Source organism: Squalius cephalus (assembly GCF_949319135.1).
Source record: "Squalius cephalus genome assembly, chromosome: 1".
Taxonomy (NCBI): Eukaryota; Metazoa; Chordata; class Actinopteri; order Cypriniformes; family Leuciscidae; genus Squalius; species Squalius cephalus.
In genome coordinates this window covers 35579873-35598675 of record NC_137122.1, presented here as the reverse complement: position 1 = coordinate 35598675, position 18803 = coordinate 35579873, and the positions used below count along the sequence as shown (strand labels likewise).

At 36.7% G+C, this 18803-nt stretch overlaps 1 protein-coding gene across 1 annotated transcript; it reads right to left on the bottom strand.

The window, feature by feature from the left end:
• Window positions 1-9128: 9128 nt before the first annotated feature.
• ramp2 (receptor (G protein-coupled) activity modifying protein 2) lies at window positions 9129-18119 on the bottom strand. The gene is made up of 6 exons (XM_079895902.1): window positions 17971-18119; window positions 17121-17185; window positions 16920-16977; window positions 10983-11012; window positions 10643-10811; window positions 9129-10550 (listed from the first exon to the last, which is right to left on the bottom strand). Exons 1-6 carry the CDS (start codon window positions 18023-18025, stop codon window positions 10301-10303), a joined length of 627 nt encoding a protein of 208 aa, XP_079752028.1. The 5' UTR covers window positions 18026-18119; the 3' UTR covers window positions 9129-10300.
• Between the last annotated feature and the right edge of the window lie 684 nt (window positions 18120-18803).

Sequence of the window (18803 nt, the reverse complement as noted above, 5' to 3'; positions counted from 1 at the left end):
CGTGTGCCGAGGCCACAGTACCACAAACACTCCCCTGGAGGAGATGAGAGCGCCGTGGCCACACCCCGCTCCCCTTCAGGTCTTGCCTCTGTAAACTCCCCCAATCACACCCTCCACCCTGGTTTTCAATAGAAAGGGAAAATGTTTAATGGCAAGTGTGATTTGTATTCTTCAAGGAATGTGTGTAGTTTTTTAACAGGTGGTGTTAATTGCATTTTATGTGGGGTTTAGTGGGGCTACAGGTCTCCTTGAAGGAAAATGTGATTATTTATTTCTTTATTGTTATTATTCATTTGGGTGGCACAGTGGGTAGCACTGTCGCCTCACAGCAAGAAGGTCCATGGTTTGAGTCACGGCTGAGACAGGAGTCCTTTCGGTGTGGAGTTTGCATGTTCTCCCGGTCCAAATACACGCAGGTAAGGTGGATTGGATATATACCAAATTGGTTATGTGGCTTTGTATTTTTAATCACAAAAGTCTTGTGTCTAAACAGATGTGTATTATTTTTAGGGATTTACATAAATCTGTATCCTTTAAAAAAATGATTATAATAAATTTTAAATAATTTTACCAAAAAAACATAATTATCCATCATTGCACATAAGGACTGCATACTAACAAATAAGAATAGTGATTTTGGAGAAAATAAATTAAAAGGGCCTTTAAAGGGTTAGTTCACCCAAAAATGTCATTTCTGTCATTAATTACTCACCCTCATGTCGTTCCAAACCCATAAGACCTTCGTTCATCTTTGGAACACAAATGAAGATATTTTTGATGAAATCCGAGAGCTTTCTGAACCAACCATAGGCAGCAACGTCAGGCCCAGAAAGGTAGTAAAGACATAGTTAAAATAGTCCATGTGACTCCAGTGGTTCAAACTTAATGTTATGAAGCGACAAGAATACTTTTTATGCGCAAAAAATCTAACAAAAATAACAACTTTATTCAACAATTTCTTCTCAGTGCAGCTCTTCTGGGTTCTACGTCAGAACGCCAGCTCATGCGTGTGATGCTGATGCAGGAGCCAGCCAATACTGAGCCGGCGTTCTGACGTAGAACCCAGAAAAGCTGCACTGCACTGCTGACTAACCTTTAAGGGAGTCTTCAAATTCTATCTTTTCAATATTGCTGGCTGTAGGTGAAGATAAATAATGAATAAAGAAAATATCTGTTTTGCTTATTATGTTGTGTATAGTGAACATGTGAAGTATTATATCTTCTCCAGCACAGAGATGAGAATGACTCAGATGAGGTGAGTGTGTCCAGAGGTTCTGGACACACACACACGCACATCCCTACACACACACGCACACAGACACACACACAGTTCCCTTATTCCTGTACATATGGTGGAATTATGACATAAGCTTCTGTCTTTATTTTTCATTCAACTCCGACTTCACTGTACAGACAGTCATCAAAACAAACACAGGGATGTTAATGGTACGTTGGAAAAATCATCATTTACAAATGAGAATAGCGAACATTTGGTTGGTAGTAACATTTTATATTTGTCTAAACATGTTGATGTGGAGCAAATAACCACAAAAACATTTAATTTTCAGTGGAACTTATTGCTTATAAGTGTTTTTACAGTGAGACATTGCTCACTATTTCTGTATTCATTAATGGTTACTGTCACATCCTGTTTCCACGCTTAATGAATGGTCATTTCAGATGACAATGGAAACTTTCTTTTGCAATCATTTTCAGAAAGCAATGGATTTATAGGCTAAAAATGTGTGACCTGATAATTCTTTCCAGAATGCCCCAAAAATATGCAGATTGTCATACACACGACTAGTGAGTGACTTTTCATATGCAGTCACTGGAATTTTCCTCATGATTTATTGTGATGAATACTTAATTGTATGGCAGGGTAACTATACCGCGTTATGTTTATAGTCTGGGATGCATACATTTACAGCCAAAGCTCGAGGAGATGATTGTTTGCTGAGGCACTGGCCCGTGCTTTTGGCATTGTCCACTGAAAATGAAAATCACAACAGTGAAATTTGGCTGGAAAATTGCTTTGTGTCTTGAAGTAAACTGCAATTTCTCCTGCTGATTTTCTTTACAAGTAGAGTCTGTTTTACAGGTAAACAGGGATAACTGCAGGCTTTCTGACAATTTTTCAGGTCAAAAGAGTCAACAATAGGCGAGTCTATTTAGCTTTTTGTCTGGTTTTCTAGTTTTTCTGAACTACTTGTAAAAGTCTATGCAGCCCCATACATCTGAAGACAATGTTGCACAACCAAATCTTTTTTAACCATAAACAGGCCTGGAAAGTGTTGTATGGTTGTCAGCTGAATGGCATGCATTCTTAGGATGCTTGCTTTGAAAACCTCATTACTGAACATCCCTACAGGCCAGAGGGCAGTCACTTTACTTAAAGCTTGAATATTTAGTTATCGTAAATGATAATTTCTTGGTTTTTGCATTCACTATATGGAAAAGAGCAACTTAAATATTCTTCAAAGTAACACAAGTTTTGAATAACATGAAGGTGAGTAAATGATCTTCATTCTGTCCAAATTTTTTTTTTCGGTTGAACTATCCCTTTTAACACTTACAATGCTGAAGTCTTATTATGGTTATACTTTCAAAACGGTGTATTTCCATGTTTATTCTGGAGCAATGCCTTGCCTTAAAAATTTCCATTGTAAGTGGAATACTGTAAAAATGTTATTTTGTTTATTTTTACAAACTGAACGGCAAATCAAATGTGCGTATAAGAGCTTGTATCAGACATTTCTTCAAAAATACCTTTATAATGTACTATATATAAACATAATTCAGGCTTGAAGTAAAGTGTTACTTAATTTGTCTTTCCCCATGACCCTCGTGCTCTTTCTGTCCTGTTGTTGGACCCCTCTAATGGAACGCAATGCATGAACACTTCCCAAACCAAAACAGAAGGAGGGAGCAGACAGAGGAAGTGTCAGAAACATACAGACAGCTGCCTCAGAGGCCTCAAACGCGAGCTCCGCTGAGGATAACATAAGCGGCCTGTTTGCATAAGATGCTGTGGGAGGACTCACTGACTCTGGGGATGCAATGAGGAGATAGACTGTTTGGATCCCTGCCACCTCCACACTTTCAATTACAGCGTTTGGCTGCGCCACTTCTGGCTGGCCGCGAAAAAAGCGGCCTCCGCCAGACGGTCTGGGAGCAGCAACCATGCAGTGGTAAACCAGACGCAGATCACCTACACTTCCTCTGGCTTCTCGCGCTGCAGCAAACACTGTCTAGTCAAAATAATAGTGTATGTTTCTTTTTGAGTTCTCAGACAAAGTGTAAATATACTCACATCAGATAGAGACAGAAAGACAAAAATTCTTCTCATGAACAGAAAAAAATACTCATGTCAGAAAACTTTGTGGTCTTTTAGACCTCCGTTACACGGCAGTCATTCCCGATTAAGCAATATTGTACTGCTGTACTGAACATTAGACTGCAAGTAATCAGCCAATATACTGATATTCACAGACCAACAGCACAATTGCTGCAAATTTGATTTTGACAGTTCATTAAACAAACAAATTTATGTTGAGTGAATAGATCCGACAAAATTGGGCCAGTTTGTATATTTGTCTCTGGCCCACCAATGAAAATAGTTAGGGGCCGTTCTCACAAAAGACATTGCTTTTCTCTGAAAGCATGTGCTGTGTTTGTTTGACCATTACACTCCTCTTGTTGAGTAAAATCTCTCTAGACCTTGCGTTCTTCTTTTTTTTTATTACACTTAAATGCAAAAATGCGTTCTGTGTGAATTGAACCTGAACCTGAATTTAATCTATTGGCCTGCTTGAGGACCAATACTAAAAGTCACATAATGTAGGACAAAGCACATGAGATGATGAAATATAATGTTGCTCAACTACACGAGCACATCTTCATGAATGTAGTGTCTTTTATTGTTCCCATTTGTGCTAGCTTACTGTAAGTACTCCAGAGTTCATTTCATTACTCATCCTGTGGTTTTCACTGATTTGCCTGCCAGGAAGAGGTTTAAAGTGGGGGATGTAAAAAACAAAAAACACCTTAAAATGTAAGTTGGACTTGAAGGATAAATTCTAATGTACTTCAAAAGATTTACTCTTTCATTTGGACCTATATTCATTTATATTCTTGGTAAACAATAGTTACGTTTAACTCAAAATTCAGAGTAGTGGTCAACTGGTTTGTTTTTTAAATGTGGGTTCTTGAATTATTGCAATAGTTCCCCCTTCATTTTGAACATGATTAAATTATTGATATTAAACACTTCTGTTTCACTGCTAGTAATCAAAATATTTCTGTCTCCAAATCTTTATATCATCATAGGACATTTTCTGCTTTCTGACAGATTGTTCCACTAACAAAATATGCCCTTAAGAGTAAATGTCCTCACAGTTCATGCTGTGGTGCATTTTATATAGTTTGACAACTGTTAAATGAGCTCTGAATGCTAAAGGTGGAAAATTATTCTCTAGCTAATCAGTGATCTTGAGACTTTGTTTCTCTCATTACTCCTAATGTAAGACAATCTCATCTCCTCAAAGAACACCAAAAGTATCTTTCATTCTCAGAAACTGGTGTGTAGATGATTTACAGGAATTAGCCCAAAGGCAAAAGATGATGACGCTCTTGGTCTTTTCAGAGGGTTTCAGAGGTTCAGACTAAATTTCCCTGAAGCTTTTAAGACAGTGCCAGTAACTGACTGTACAACAAAAGCTATTTCATATGAATTTATGTCCAGTATTCTACACACTGTATTAAGCGGTACATTTATATGAGGTGTCGATGATTTGCTTCTTGTTAAATTAGTTCTTGTTTGACTGATTGGTCATTATTTTGAATAAAAAAAAGCAAATATAACTAAGGTTATTATATTTATTTGCTATATGCTTTTGAGCTGGTATTTTAAAGGTAGGGTAGGCAATTTCGGGGAGGCTAGCAATAGCAAGTTAGCTTTGAAAGAATAAGATCCCACCCTCCCTTTACAGCACTCATAAATGCACATGGCATAGTCTGCAAAGCGTCACGAGACGAGAGACGGCGTTAAATTACCTCATGTCTGAAAGCACATAAGATTACAATAATAATGAACATAAACACTTACAGAGCTTTTACTTGACTGCTGCAGTTTCATTTCGACGTTGATAGTACTGACATAGAAACACATAAATTCGAGGCTGAGGACGTGAACAGCTCCAGGTTGTCCTGAGAACATCACGGGTTGCCATCTTGTAATTACAGTTATGACATGGTGTGAACGCAGCATAAGCTTGTTGTTTTGGTTCAGGAGGAACTGTAAAATATTTTACTGTTTGTTTGTGGCGCTCACTGTGTGTCTACAAATCCGCATAGTCTCATGAAATGCACTGATGATGTGTGATGTCTGTGTGAGCAGGGTGAGTGTAGGTATGCAAATACATATGTTAAAAGGCAGGTAGGACATAGTATCATTGCATTTGGACCGAATGCAATGATTGGATGAAATTGTTTTGTTTTTTTTGTCCAAAGACTTCCACAGAAGATATATGTACATATTTTAATACACTGAAAAAAAAATATTCGTTGAATTTAATAATTTTTTTTGGTTGCACCAAATTGATTTAAGCTTCATTTAAAACAAATGCATTAAGTTGAACTAAAAAATTGAATAAGTTCAACTTAATGCATTTGTTTAAATGTAGCTAAAATCAATTGTGTGCAACCACTTATACCATAACATTTTTTATTAAATTCAACGAATCATTTTTTTCAGTGTATTTAGACAACATCTATCATCAATTGCTATCAGGATGTGAAGAAAGTTTCAACCAGTATAACTAAAAATGTGTTTATAAAAAAAATTACCTACCCTACCTCTAACTAAACTTGTGTTTTATATGACAGCTGAAAAATTGTGTTAGTGGCGTGTGTAATTATATATAATTATTATAACAGCAAAATGACTGCAGGCATTTACGTGTTTTTACAGGTAACGTTCCACCACTCGTATAAGAAAATTGTGATAATGTATGTATTTAGCTCACTTTAGCAACTTGCAGAAGAAAAAGAACAATACTTTTGTAGTTTTAGACAAATTTCTGTTTACAAATGAGTAGCTTTCATTTTTCAGCTAATCTTTTCATTCATATGTGTGCATACCTGTACTTCGTTTTGTGCCTCTTTTGTTTGTTTTCTTGTGCTCTCACATCACAAGAGTGGGAAGACATATTGTGTAACACCATGACCATCAACAAATAGTTCCTAGCATGCCATTGGTGAAAGACATTTTCGCGATGTGGCATCCCACACTCCCCCTCTGACCACTGCTGTCTGTCTGAAACCACCACGCCATGGTCATTGTCCAAATGAAATACACTGGCTGACCTCAAGCCAGACCACATTTCACACCAGCAAAGCCGACAACACTCTTGGCCTCTCAATGGGTAACTGCAAAAACAGTCTAGTTTAACACAGTGAAACACTGAACTCTGAGTGTCTTTATAGACCTTGGTCTGACATACAGAACTTGAGCATTCTTCCGCTTTTTAGTGTCTGAACTTTGACTGTGCATTGCTTACAAAGTGTGATCTGGTTTTCTGCCAAATAATGCACCCTATGAGATTGTGCTACACCAACACAATATTTGCATTTTTGAATTAGAAATATAATTAGTTATACAATGAATAAATATGGCTATAATTGGCTGCATATTTCTGTATTATTAAAACAACTACAACAACAAGCAAATGCAATATAGAGCTATTACAAAACTAAACACTAAAACTAATTTCTAAGTTTTGCTGCCATCTATTGGCACAATAGCTACATCCTAAGCATTAAAGAGCTGCTGAGGATACTGTTTATAATAGCTTTTATTTACTGTTTTGTGTGTTGTTTTACTTTAATTTGACACAACAACTTTTTTTTTATGTCAATTGTAGTCCATTCCCAGGCTAGGGGTCAGCTTAGCCAGCCATGCAGAGGGGTAAGATGAACCATCAGCTCCTTGTTTTCCATATGTAGTAACGTTTAGGATGTTTAAAAATGAAATGGGGATTGAGGATGGCAATAACAATTATTTCAAACAAATAAATTGCCACTCTAAATTCATGCAAAATGAATGTATGAACACAAATGTATGGCATTACTGTTATATATAACTGCACATTTGTGGATAAACAATGAATCACATAATTTGGGTTAATATGATCAAACTGTTTCTATTTGCAGACCATAACATCCACAAAATTTTCACAAAACATGTTTGGACTATATAGGGTTACACATACACACACACACACAAAGTCCACATCCTTTTTCATCTGTCCAGATATGTATGCTGAAATGGGAACGCAAACAGGAGAACAAGAATGACAAGTCCTCTGGTAAGTGTCAGAAAATGTAGGCCTATTTTCAAGATGTGCCGTTTTAGGTGACATTGCAAAAAATACAACAGCACTTACAACACAACCATGCTGGGGATTCATCAGTACATTCCCTTCATCTATTCCTCATAAACCTTTTTGAATTTAATTACATTTCAAATTCTTCTTCATTGTGTCTATCTTCACTTCATGTTTTTTGAGCATGCTTTAATCATTATCTCTGTTCCTCACTTTTTGTTTCATGTCTTTGTTCAAATCAATATACAACATGTTTAACTTTGAGTAGCCTACTTAAATACTGTTGAGCTATGAAAATTTTACGAAGAGCTCCACAAATATCGGATACCACGGTAAAAAACAAGGCCCTAATAATAATAATAATAATAATAATAATAATAATAGAAATAGAAATAGAAATAAAAATCTGCTAATGCTAAACACTCTTTTAGATTGTCTCAGCAACATCAAACAGAAGACATCAGTTATTATTTTGGTTGTGACCTTGTGCCTAAATTGTGCATAAATTGTGAAACAGTTTAGAAGCAAAGATCAGCATTAAATAATTGCAGCAGTCTGAATGAAGTTACTCATTCAAACGAACACTTTTGGCGAGATAACATTTTGATAGGATATTGAACATAACTTTTTATTGGATTTTAAACCACTGGGTGGCAGTAATGTCACATAAATCTTCTCTATTAACTCATTTTTAGAGACGTTTGTGTAAATGGAACAGAAAAAAACAAGTTAGGTCTTATTGTCCATAACCGGTATTAAAATTTGATAGACATGTTTATTTTAATATGCATTCAAATTAAATGTATTAAAAAAAAAAAAAAAAAAAAAAACGTAATGTGAATCCTGTATGTAAGGCCACTAACAGAATAAAACGGGTTAGCCAGAAACTCGTGAGTAGTGCTGTATGCACTGCAACTGTAAGATCGCTGGCCAGGGCAGGGAGGGTACAGATGTGAATCTGTGTTTTGGATCAGTGCCGGGGATCTGGCAGTAATGAAGGCCAGGAGCATCTGGCCGGCTGTGAATGGCTGATTGCTGAAGATGTGAGGTGTGTCCTCTCTCCCGAGACACGTGAGAGTGACGCCGGATTGGGTGATCTGTTTGCGGAGGGCGTGGCCTGTGCCTGATCTGAGCCGGAGGAGGACGAGGACGAGGAGCAGAGCCGAAGAACGAGACAGAGGAGGAGGAGGAGGGTGATTACTCTCGTTCCCACCACACCCTGCCAGGCCGAGTCCCGACAAACACATAATGTTTCACACAAGACTTTGAGTGTGTGTGTTTTACAGTGGATTACTAACTACTCTTACAAAACAGTGTAGTGAGCAGCAATATACCTGCAGAAAAAACTGGTTTGAGAGAGGTTTAGCAAAATTGTTTTTAGGCTGACCAGGCTGGGAGACCATCTTAAACAAGTAGGGGTGGTTTAAGTTGTTTTTACAGCAGTGATTTCATCTTAAATTCAGTTGTTTATACTATGAACAAATAAGACCTTGTATTTTTAATTGACTTTAATAGAGTTCACTGGAACATGATGTAAGACTATAAACAGCTTCTTCTTTTCAACTCTCTCATTCCAGCATTTTCCTCTCCAACATCAACCCTTCTGTCTGAAAGTGTGAGGGTCATTTTTTTTCCAATATTTGAGCCCTCTGTCACACATCCTTTTCCATGTGGAGGCAGCACAAAACATGATATTTTATTAATATGGAAGGTTGCACTTTTACTAAAATCACAATGATAGACTCCAGGTAAAATGTGTGGTTTAATTATATAAAAACATTTTCAATCAAAGTAAAAGGTGAAGTATAAAATTATTCACAGGCTCTTAAAGTGGTTCTGTGAAGTACATTATGTCCATTAACACATCTGTAGACATACACAATATTTTTTGTATAAGTATAAGTGATGTGAAAACATAGATTTAGAGAGAAAACATGCTCTCCTTCACTTAAAATAATCCATTATTGAAATAATTATAAAACACAAACAGAAAACTCATTCATGTGGCCACATAGTAATTATATTGCTAAGTAAATTACAATGCAGTTCTGTGTAAAGGGCAGAGTAAAAGCATGGACAATGCAAGTGGACATTACAATCTATATAAACCTCCATTTTCTGACATCCCCTTCCCTTTTTTTTATTTCTTCAGACATTTGTACGCCATTAACTTATATAAATAAACAGATATTCAATAAGCTGCCTGTTGAAATAGACACTTTCATTTGGCTTTGTTTTGTCATGCATTTGACTCATTTATGCCTTATTCTTCAATGATTGTCACAATAAATTTAAAAAGTCAATCTTTATGACTTGTGTCAAAATAGAAACGAAATCACAAAGACACTATGCTCAGAGTCAGCTAAACAGCTCTTGTCACCAAACTAACAACGAAATCTACATTAAAACATGGGTTAAATATTTCATACAGTGCATAAGGTGGACACTCAGTTTCACAATCAGTTTATGTTCTGTGTTGTGATGTTTTGTTCACCTGGTTACGTATGCAGTACATTTGACTGCTTCAAATGAACCTTTTTTCCATTGCCATTTCACATTTTATATTTCATTAGATTATGCATTTACATCCTGAAAACCTATATGTGCAGTTTGTAGATGTGATTGTCTTGAATTATCTGAAATGCACATCAGCATAGGTTAATGATAAATACACTTTTCTAACCACCAATTATTTCATTGAAGTACAGTAACATTTTCCAGTCAGAAGTCATCCCCAGAACAAATGCTCATCCTGCATGCTGGTTTATTTGAACCTGGAGTCGACCAGGTGCACATTCACTGCATGGGAGTGTTGGGCCAGGACATTATCCCGGAGTGGGATACCATCCCGAATGAAGAAGAAACGAAGCAGAATAAGGAATAAGAACAAAATCTTGTTGCACCTGGAATCTTCTCTAGGACCTCCTGTCTCCATTTTTAGTCTTGAGAACAACTAGGACCACCATGGCAGGGATTAGGCATATGGGGGTCATGACAAGGGCAAGGATGATGCCGGGAGGGGGGTCCCTCAGTGCCTCTGTGGGGCAATCTTGAAAATAGGTGGTGTGGATATCCACAAATGTGCTTTCAACAATCTTATTCGGCCAGGGAATCAGCAGACATTCAGCAACAATCTCAGTACACACAGTGAAATTGTTGTATGCACTGCCAGAGAAACAGACAAAAAGAAAGCCACCAATAACTATCAAGCACATACATTAATATATGGCATTTGATAATGAATCCTTAGAAAGTACCTTTTTACTCTCTCCAAAGAACACCAGTTAGTACTGTTCATAGACGCCATAGATGTGTCAAAATTATATGCACACATTTCCACCATCCATTCATAGCATTGCTGAGTTCTCCAGGAATTGCTCACACAAAATGAACAGTATGTGTCACAGATGCTCTTGTTAGCACAGCCTGTGATGTAAATGAAAAATAATAATAATAATAATGAGTGATATAAGTCACTTATAGTGAATTATCCTGTCATACATAATGTCGTTTTTGCATAATGTACCTTAGGTGTCACAGTCAAGTAGTTGATATAAAAACAGTAGGCTATTTGACAAACTAATGTAGGCTACATACCAAATGTTCCTCCATCTCCACGGCCAGGATCTAAAAAAATATAAGTAAATCTTATATCAACATTAAGTTTATTATACATCATATTCATCTTATTAGATAATCGATTTGTGACATCTTCATCCTGCAAGCGTAGATTTCTCATGCACTGCATATTGTCTAATTTAGGTTAAATGAAAGCTGAAGTTGTATATCGACGCACACAAAACTTACCACAGAGAAAAGACAGAAAGACGCCAAAGAAGCTGAAGGATACCCTCATATCAGAGCAAACGAGCGCTGGCGAGATGGTCGAAACCCGCCACTGAATGTGCCTGAACTTTTACACCAAAGAGCGCGAGGCATAACAGGAAACGCTACGGGTGGAAGCGTGATGCGCCGTATCCACATGTGGAACCGGGGTTACCAGATGTTCAGATTTAGAAAGCTGCTGACCGAAAACGCTTTAATTTTCCCACGTAACAATGCTCCACCTCTGGCCGCCTCTCTCTCTCTCCCCCTCTCTCTCTCTCTCTCTCTCTCTCTCTCTCTGTCAGACTTGAACAGAAAAAGACTAAAACTTTTGAATGCATTTTCAATTACTTTTAAAGGAGGCATAAATACAATCCATTAATAATTAGCCATTACTAAATATTTAAATATTAAACAGAGACGTACGTTTCAGTCATAAATTTGTTCATTTGTTGTTGTTTTTTAAACACTATTAATTACAAAACTCGTAATGTCTATATTACCTATGTTTAACTATGAAACTATATACCTGTCAGTTTACTTGTGTCTCACAACAAGCCTTCACAAGTAGGCTGTTATAGCCTCTTGGTTCATTTGGAGTTGGACATGACGAAAGTAGCTAATATCTTGCGTTCCACAGCGATTTTAATTCTGTGTTTTTGATAATGAACCGCTTCATATGAGTAATCAGCTCGGGAATCGGGACCACACGGCTCTACTGTATTTTTCTGATTCACTTAAACGAACCGTAAGGGCAGCTAGCTCACATAGGACTGAATGTGGTGCTCACTACACAACAATGTTTCTTCCTAGCTAGGTTTTTTTTTTTTTTCTCTAATGTTTTCAGTGGCAAATTTTGCTTTTGTACCCAGAACGTTTGCCTAAAAGGTAGGATAACATTCTCTAACAACATTCTAGTGATAACATGTTCAAAATGACCCCTGGCCCCTTCTTATAAAGTGTTTAGAGGTAAGTTTCCCAGCGGGCACTGGACATGGACAACTCCACAAACAGCATTACAAAGCTTCACTTATTACAAACCAGTTTGACTTTATTTCTGTCATACGTGCTCAAAAGTTCTAATTGAGAATTAACAGAGGTTTAGATGTTGATGTTTTATTGAAAATAACAGTTTGATGTCACCATTTTGGTGATCAGTGTTTGCTTTAGTTGGGTGACTCTTTACCTTTTAAAGGAACACTCCACCGTTTTTTGAAATAGGGCTTATTCACCTTCTTTCCTACATTTAGATAGGTGGGCAAATGCATTTTTGTCTCAGTGCATGCATTGTCTTAGTCTGGCAGCGCCGCCACTAGCTTAGCTTAGCATAATGAATGAAATCCTTTGTTGCCGGATAGCATGTCGTGAGTAAAGCACAGGTGTGATATCTCTGCGCCCAAGTAGCAGTGCTTTGCCTGTGCTTCACCTCAATATAGTCCCAAGTCAATATCTGCCTAGGAAATCGCCTAGTCTTAATGTGCATCGCTATTTGTACTCGTTGTGAATACGCAGGCCACAAGAAGTAATTAGTTTTTTTTTGGATCACTTTTACTCACGACATGCTATCCGGCAACATAGGATTCCATTTATTATGCAAAGCTAAGCTAGTTGCGGCGCTGCCAGACTAAGACAATGCATGCACTGAGACAAAAATGCGTTTGCCCACCTATCTAAATGTAGGGGAGACGGTGAATAACCCCTATTTCAATAAACGGGGGTGTGTTCCTTTAAATTCACGTGATTGATTATAATAAACCTGCGAAAGTAGTCCAGCATGAGATCCAGCAGTTCTTTAATCATAATCTGAAGCATTAAAAAAAGCCTGGTTGTCATCTGTCGTCGTCTTTTCATAGAAGCACGCATACTACGCAAAACAATGCTGACAAGGTGCACAAACTACAAGATATTTGGTCAAGAGGCCAACAGTTCAAAAAACTCTTTCTCACATAAATTCACAAGAGAAATTCATGCGATTACGAGATTTTTTCGTTTATACCATCTGCACTGTGATTGGCTGGATTTGTTCTACCTTGTCGTTGTATAGAGTGGTGCAGGTATGAAATCATGCTGAAGGCCAAAACACGGAAACGAGTTAGCATTTTAGATCTTCCGGTTCCATCGTCCCGAAGTCAATGGGTTTTTTGGTAAAATGGCTGAAATAAGTTATGTGGTGAACACAAGCTCAAGACACTTTCACGTTTTATTCTATGACATAAAATACATCAGTATTACCCCACTCATGATTTTTTGTTGCCAAGTGGCTAAATGGGACTACAGAGGCTGTCGAGGAGATTAAATTTCATCACGTCGAAAAGGTAAGCTCAGTCCGCTTTTACAGCATTATCATTGTGCTCTTACACTTGATCTGTTGATTGTGCAATACTACAAGTTGGAACTAATCTAGCCAATCACAGTGCAGATGGTATAAACGGAAAAACTTTGTAATCATATACATGAATTGCTCACGTCTCACGTTGCTTTGGACTGCCTCTTGACCAAGGCTAGCTGCATCTGAAATCTCATACTTCCCTACTAGTTGGTGAAAAACAGTATGTCAAAAGACAAAAGATGTATGTCCAAATTCACAGTACTCATAAATGAGTAGGCAGAAGGTAATGTCTTGTAGTTTGTGCACCTTGCAGCGTTGTAGAATGCATGCGCACTGCTATGGCAAGATTACGACAGATGACAAGAATCCTTGTTGTGTAGCGTGAGCTCCACAGCAATTCAGGTAAGTCCACAGTCCTGTAGTGTGAGCTTGCTCTTAGTAGTTGTGTTGTGGTGAGTAGTAGAGGGAACTTTAAGAAAGAGGAAAAGTTAACTGAGCTTCATGAAAGTCCTTCTTGTTTTAATGGAAATGTTTCTGCATAAGAACTGGTTCTCACTTCTAGTCTCGACTCATGATAAAGCACTGTTGTGTTTAAAGGATCGCTGTTTCCCCGAGGCGCGGATCTTTTCTGAGCCGAGCACACCCAGGCCAGATGCACATCTGCAAACGGGTCTCCCCCTTTAAAAAAACACTCTGTTTCTCTCAGGTTGATTCCTCGTCGGCTCAGTGGTTTTGATTTATTTGCATTTTTCGCATCTGTTTCCAAACAGGAAACATCAGAGCAGGGCGGCTTGATGGAACGGACACTTTTAAGAATAACTGGGTCATATTAAACAGATCGAGTTCGGGAAACGATATAATCAGAGTTTGCCATCTGTGCTTGAAGGGCCGCACTTTTGGTTTAAGACCAGCTGTGATTGAAACAAACTCTCAGCTCACTCACTTCAAAGTAAGAGAAAGAGGCGAATCCAGGGCCGAGGGAGGGCTGGAACAGTTTATGTAACACTTCTGTGTTTGTGGATCTCATGTTGACCATGTCAGTTTGTCTTCAATCGGTACCAATAGATTAAGTCTACAGGAAACCATTTAGTGTAGCACTTATTTTTTTTAAATAAAGTTTTGATCTTTCAGATTTTTTTTACCAACCCTATTACTTTCAGATTTTGGACGATATATCACCAATAATTTTTTTTAGCATTGATTTTTTACTCTTTTCCCTGCCATTGATGGAAATTTCCGTCATTTATGAGACAACACTTCCCCGCCATTGACGGAATTTTCCGTGTTTTCAATGTTATACGGTAAGGGGGCGCTATGAAACATCTTCTGAAAGAGTAGGCTACTGAATCTCCTGATCAAAACAGAGGTGAAAAAGAAGAAACAAGCAATATCATATGCATATGTAAATATGTAGATTGTCAACATTAAACAGCATAAATCAAAACTGCCTAACATTACTGAATGAAATGTCGACCCAGGATGAGCTACAGAACTGTTAAAGGAGAACTCCGGTCAATTTTAACATTGAGCTCATTTTTTTGTACATTTGGAGTGCTGTCAGTACAGAGAACAACAACAAAAATCGGTGTTGCCTACACCGTGTTATCCTCTTTTTAAAATTTGCACCCTGTTGACTTAAATGGGGCAAGTTTTAAACCTGCTTTTAGCCTCTTAACATCCTTGATGTGTCATTACAAGTGCACAGCCAATGTGAGTGATTCCTTCAGAGTGAACACGAGTGAGTCTGACTGCAGTAGATGTGAAAGATATGAATAAAAATGATAATAATTCAGCCAGCGCTCATACCTGTATTTACATCCTGTTTTCGGTCGAAGTCCACAGTAGTCGATTGTCGAGTTCGCGCAGTTAGTTAGTTACTTATGATCACGCGCGTGAACTCGTCAATCGACTACTGTGGACTTTGACCGAAAACAGGATGTTAATACAGGTATGTGCGCTTAAAACTTGCCCCATTGAAGTCAACAGGGTGCAAATTTTAAAAAGAGGATAACACGGTGTAGGCAACACCGATTTTTGTCTTGTTCTCTGTACTGACAGCACTCCAAATTTACAAAAAAAATGAGCTCAATGTTAAAATTGACCGGAGTTCTCCTTTAAGCTTAAGGATGTTGATGGACTCGATCTACTCCATGTTTTTATCATGGTTCTGAATCCGATCTGTACAACGTCTTTGACAAAAACGTTATTTTCTTAGCTTTTTGCTCAAAACGTCCTTTTAAATGTCCTACAATACTGTAGGACTCCCATTGCAAAAAGAGTGGATCACTCCTGTGTGAAGCATTGCAAATGACAAGTCTCCCTACAACATCAAACAAGATGTTTTAATTGTTAAATTAAAGATGTTAAATTATATTTTTGCAATAAGCGTCACATATATTTTTATTTTTAATTAGAATTAATGACTTATTGTTGATAGTTTTAATTTACTGTTTTATTTTATTCAGTTGTCATTCACAAAGCTATTCATGGGATAGGCTACATTACTACATAATTCATTCTTACATAAAAGTTTTTCTCATCTTCAAATAATGTTTTGCTTCAAACAAAAAGTAATGTTAAGATTCAGCTGGTTGGTTTGGTTTATATTAAAGAAAAGCTTCTTTTTAGAGCTTTAGATTTTAAGGTAGAATAAAATATTTATTTATATTATATATATATATATATATATATATATATTTATATATATATGAGCTTTACTCAAATGAATATATATAAAAAAATAAAAGGTATGAAATTAAGTCTTTAAGAGGTGAGAATAAAGACCAAAAAAGTGAGGAGAAATAAGGACTTTCCTTTGTATGTGTGTTAACAAAAGCAAACAACAGAGAAAGACAACATTTATTTATGTGAATATGCTTTATAGGTAGCATGCCTTATGCTGTATGTGTTGTTAAACGTCATATGTGTGCGACACTCGCAGAACAATGCAGTCTTTGTTTCTGTTTTTGGATCCTTACAACAGGCCAATCTAAATCTCCCCTGAGCCCATGTGTTTATCCAAATATCAAACTGAAGCAGTTGGTTTATTCTTCGTTCCAGAGACTCTCCCGTGAATATAAATATTAGGGGAAAAAATCTGATTGAAAGTGTCAACAAAATCTCTCACCGCTGTGTAGAATTGCGACACAATATTCTTTACACCATTATTATGCTGTTACCTTCCTAGCACTGATTGTCTGCTATTCTTTGTTATACGTGCTTATACCGTATACATTGCAGCACATCAGCTGCTCAAAATGGACTCAATTCAATCCATACACTGAAAACAACTTCACAGTATGGTTTATTTGGACATACAACTCAGAAAAACAAAAAATTAGCCAACATGTCTGTCATATTTATACAGCTGTATCCCTCACCTGCTCTGGTGTAGGCAGTGGTTTGTACTCCGGTCGGTGGGGTTGATGCAGTCGGCCTCTATAGGGCACAGAAGAAAAATACATTTTAATGAGAGACAGAGCATAGGTTTACAAAAATATTTTTTGATAGCCAATAGAATTCTTAAATAGAACTTTTAAAATGTGCATATTTTTATCAGGAAAAATTTCAACACAACTCACCACAGCGTGTTTCTGTTCGTTTTGCACAAGGGTCTGCAGAGTTGAGACCATTAGACACAGACAGACTATCATGAAAAATAAACTTTGTATTATACACATGAATCACACTTAAATTCAGAAACACACTGGGATTTATTCGTCATTATAAGACAGTGAATTCCAGCAGTTAGGGGAATATTGACAGGCATGGAAAAAGATGCAGGAAGGGAGGAGATGAAGGGAGATGAAGTGCACATCCTCCCTTTGTCCAGTTGGATCATGACAGTAATTTCCTCAGAAGTGTTCTAATCCCTTATTTATCTATATCTACCAAAACAGAAACTTAAAGCATAATTTTGAAGAGGTCAACAGTATAATTTATCTACATGATATTCCATTATATTTTCTTTATGGTCACAAGGGCAAAAATGTAAAATATCAATAGGCTACATTTAAAATACAAGTCAATATGATATATATTTTCCATTGAACTGTTTCCAATGAAAAATTTAGAACAATAATTCCAATGTGTTCTCTAGTGGAATATATTTCTGATGTACATTATATTTTCTTTATAGTCATGAGGGCAAAAAAGTTTAAAATATTGATACATTTAGAATACAGTATAATATTTGAATATATATATATATATATATATATATATATATATATATATATATATATATATATATATATATATATATATATATATATATATATATTCCACTAGAGTTCACATCAGAATTGTTCAAAATATATTGAAGATAGCTACAGTACTTCTTTTTAAGACCATTTTCTCTTGGAGAATGCCTCTGATTTTAAGTTTCAAGCACATAAAGCCAAACTTTTATTCTGAAGGTTCAGATCTTACCCCAAAACAGAAGAGTCCCCTGTGGTTTTGAAGTAGCTATAGATATGTGCGCCATTATGCTTTAATCCTGGGATAATTCTGTCTGTCTGTCCACCTCAGCTTGCACACATCACATGTATGAACTCTTCAACAGGAAGACTCTATAAAACAACAGGATGTGCTCATTTCCTTAAAGGGGTGGTGGATTCATAGACATTACAGATAGAGTGGGCTGTCTAATATATCCCAATGTTGTCACCATTTGTCTCTCTGAATTTCCATCTCCACCAAACATTTCTGGCTCTTCCAAACATGTATTGATGTATATACTAAAATATGTATCATACTACATAAAGTCAGTGTGTTTGTCACTGCACACCTTTGTTTAGCAGCATTTTTGTTGTTTGTGTACATTAATTTGAGGATGTTGTATGTTTTTCCTCTAACACTATACTCTTAATCAGTTTGAGAAGGAGAGTGGAAGGACTGAAGCTTAAATCAACAAAGCATGAGCCCCGATTTTGCTTTTACTTAAGTTTAGTTCATTTGTTTATTATATAGTGTAGAGTGTATATATATATATATATGATGAAGAATGATGTTTTGGTCAAAGACCATGGCATTTATTCAGAACTGAGGAAACGGAAGAATCTGGTGTACAGGATGCTTTGCTGTTTACACATATTTCACTTATTAGTTTCATTAAAAAGTTTTATTTATTAACAAACTCTCTCTCTCTCTCTCTCTCTCTCTCTCTCTCTCTCTCTCTATATATATATATATATATATATATATAGATATAGATATATAAAACAATTGAGGAATTGCGTCCTATACTCGCCACAATATACAAA

Coding starts and splice junctions, on each gene's coding strand:
- ramp2 (XM_079895902.1), bottom strand. CDS start 18,025: ATGGCGCACATATCTATAGCTACTTCAAAACCACAGGGGACTCTTCTG. Junction 16,978..17,120: donor ACGAACAGAAACACGCTGTG/GTGAGTTGTGTT, acceptor TGTGCCCTATAG/AGGCCGACTGCATCAACCCC. Junction 10,812..10,982: donor TGGAGATGGAGGAACATTTG/GTATGTAGCCTA, acceptor TTTACATCACAG/GCTGTGCTAACAAGAGCATC.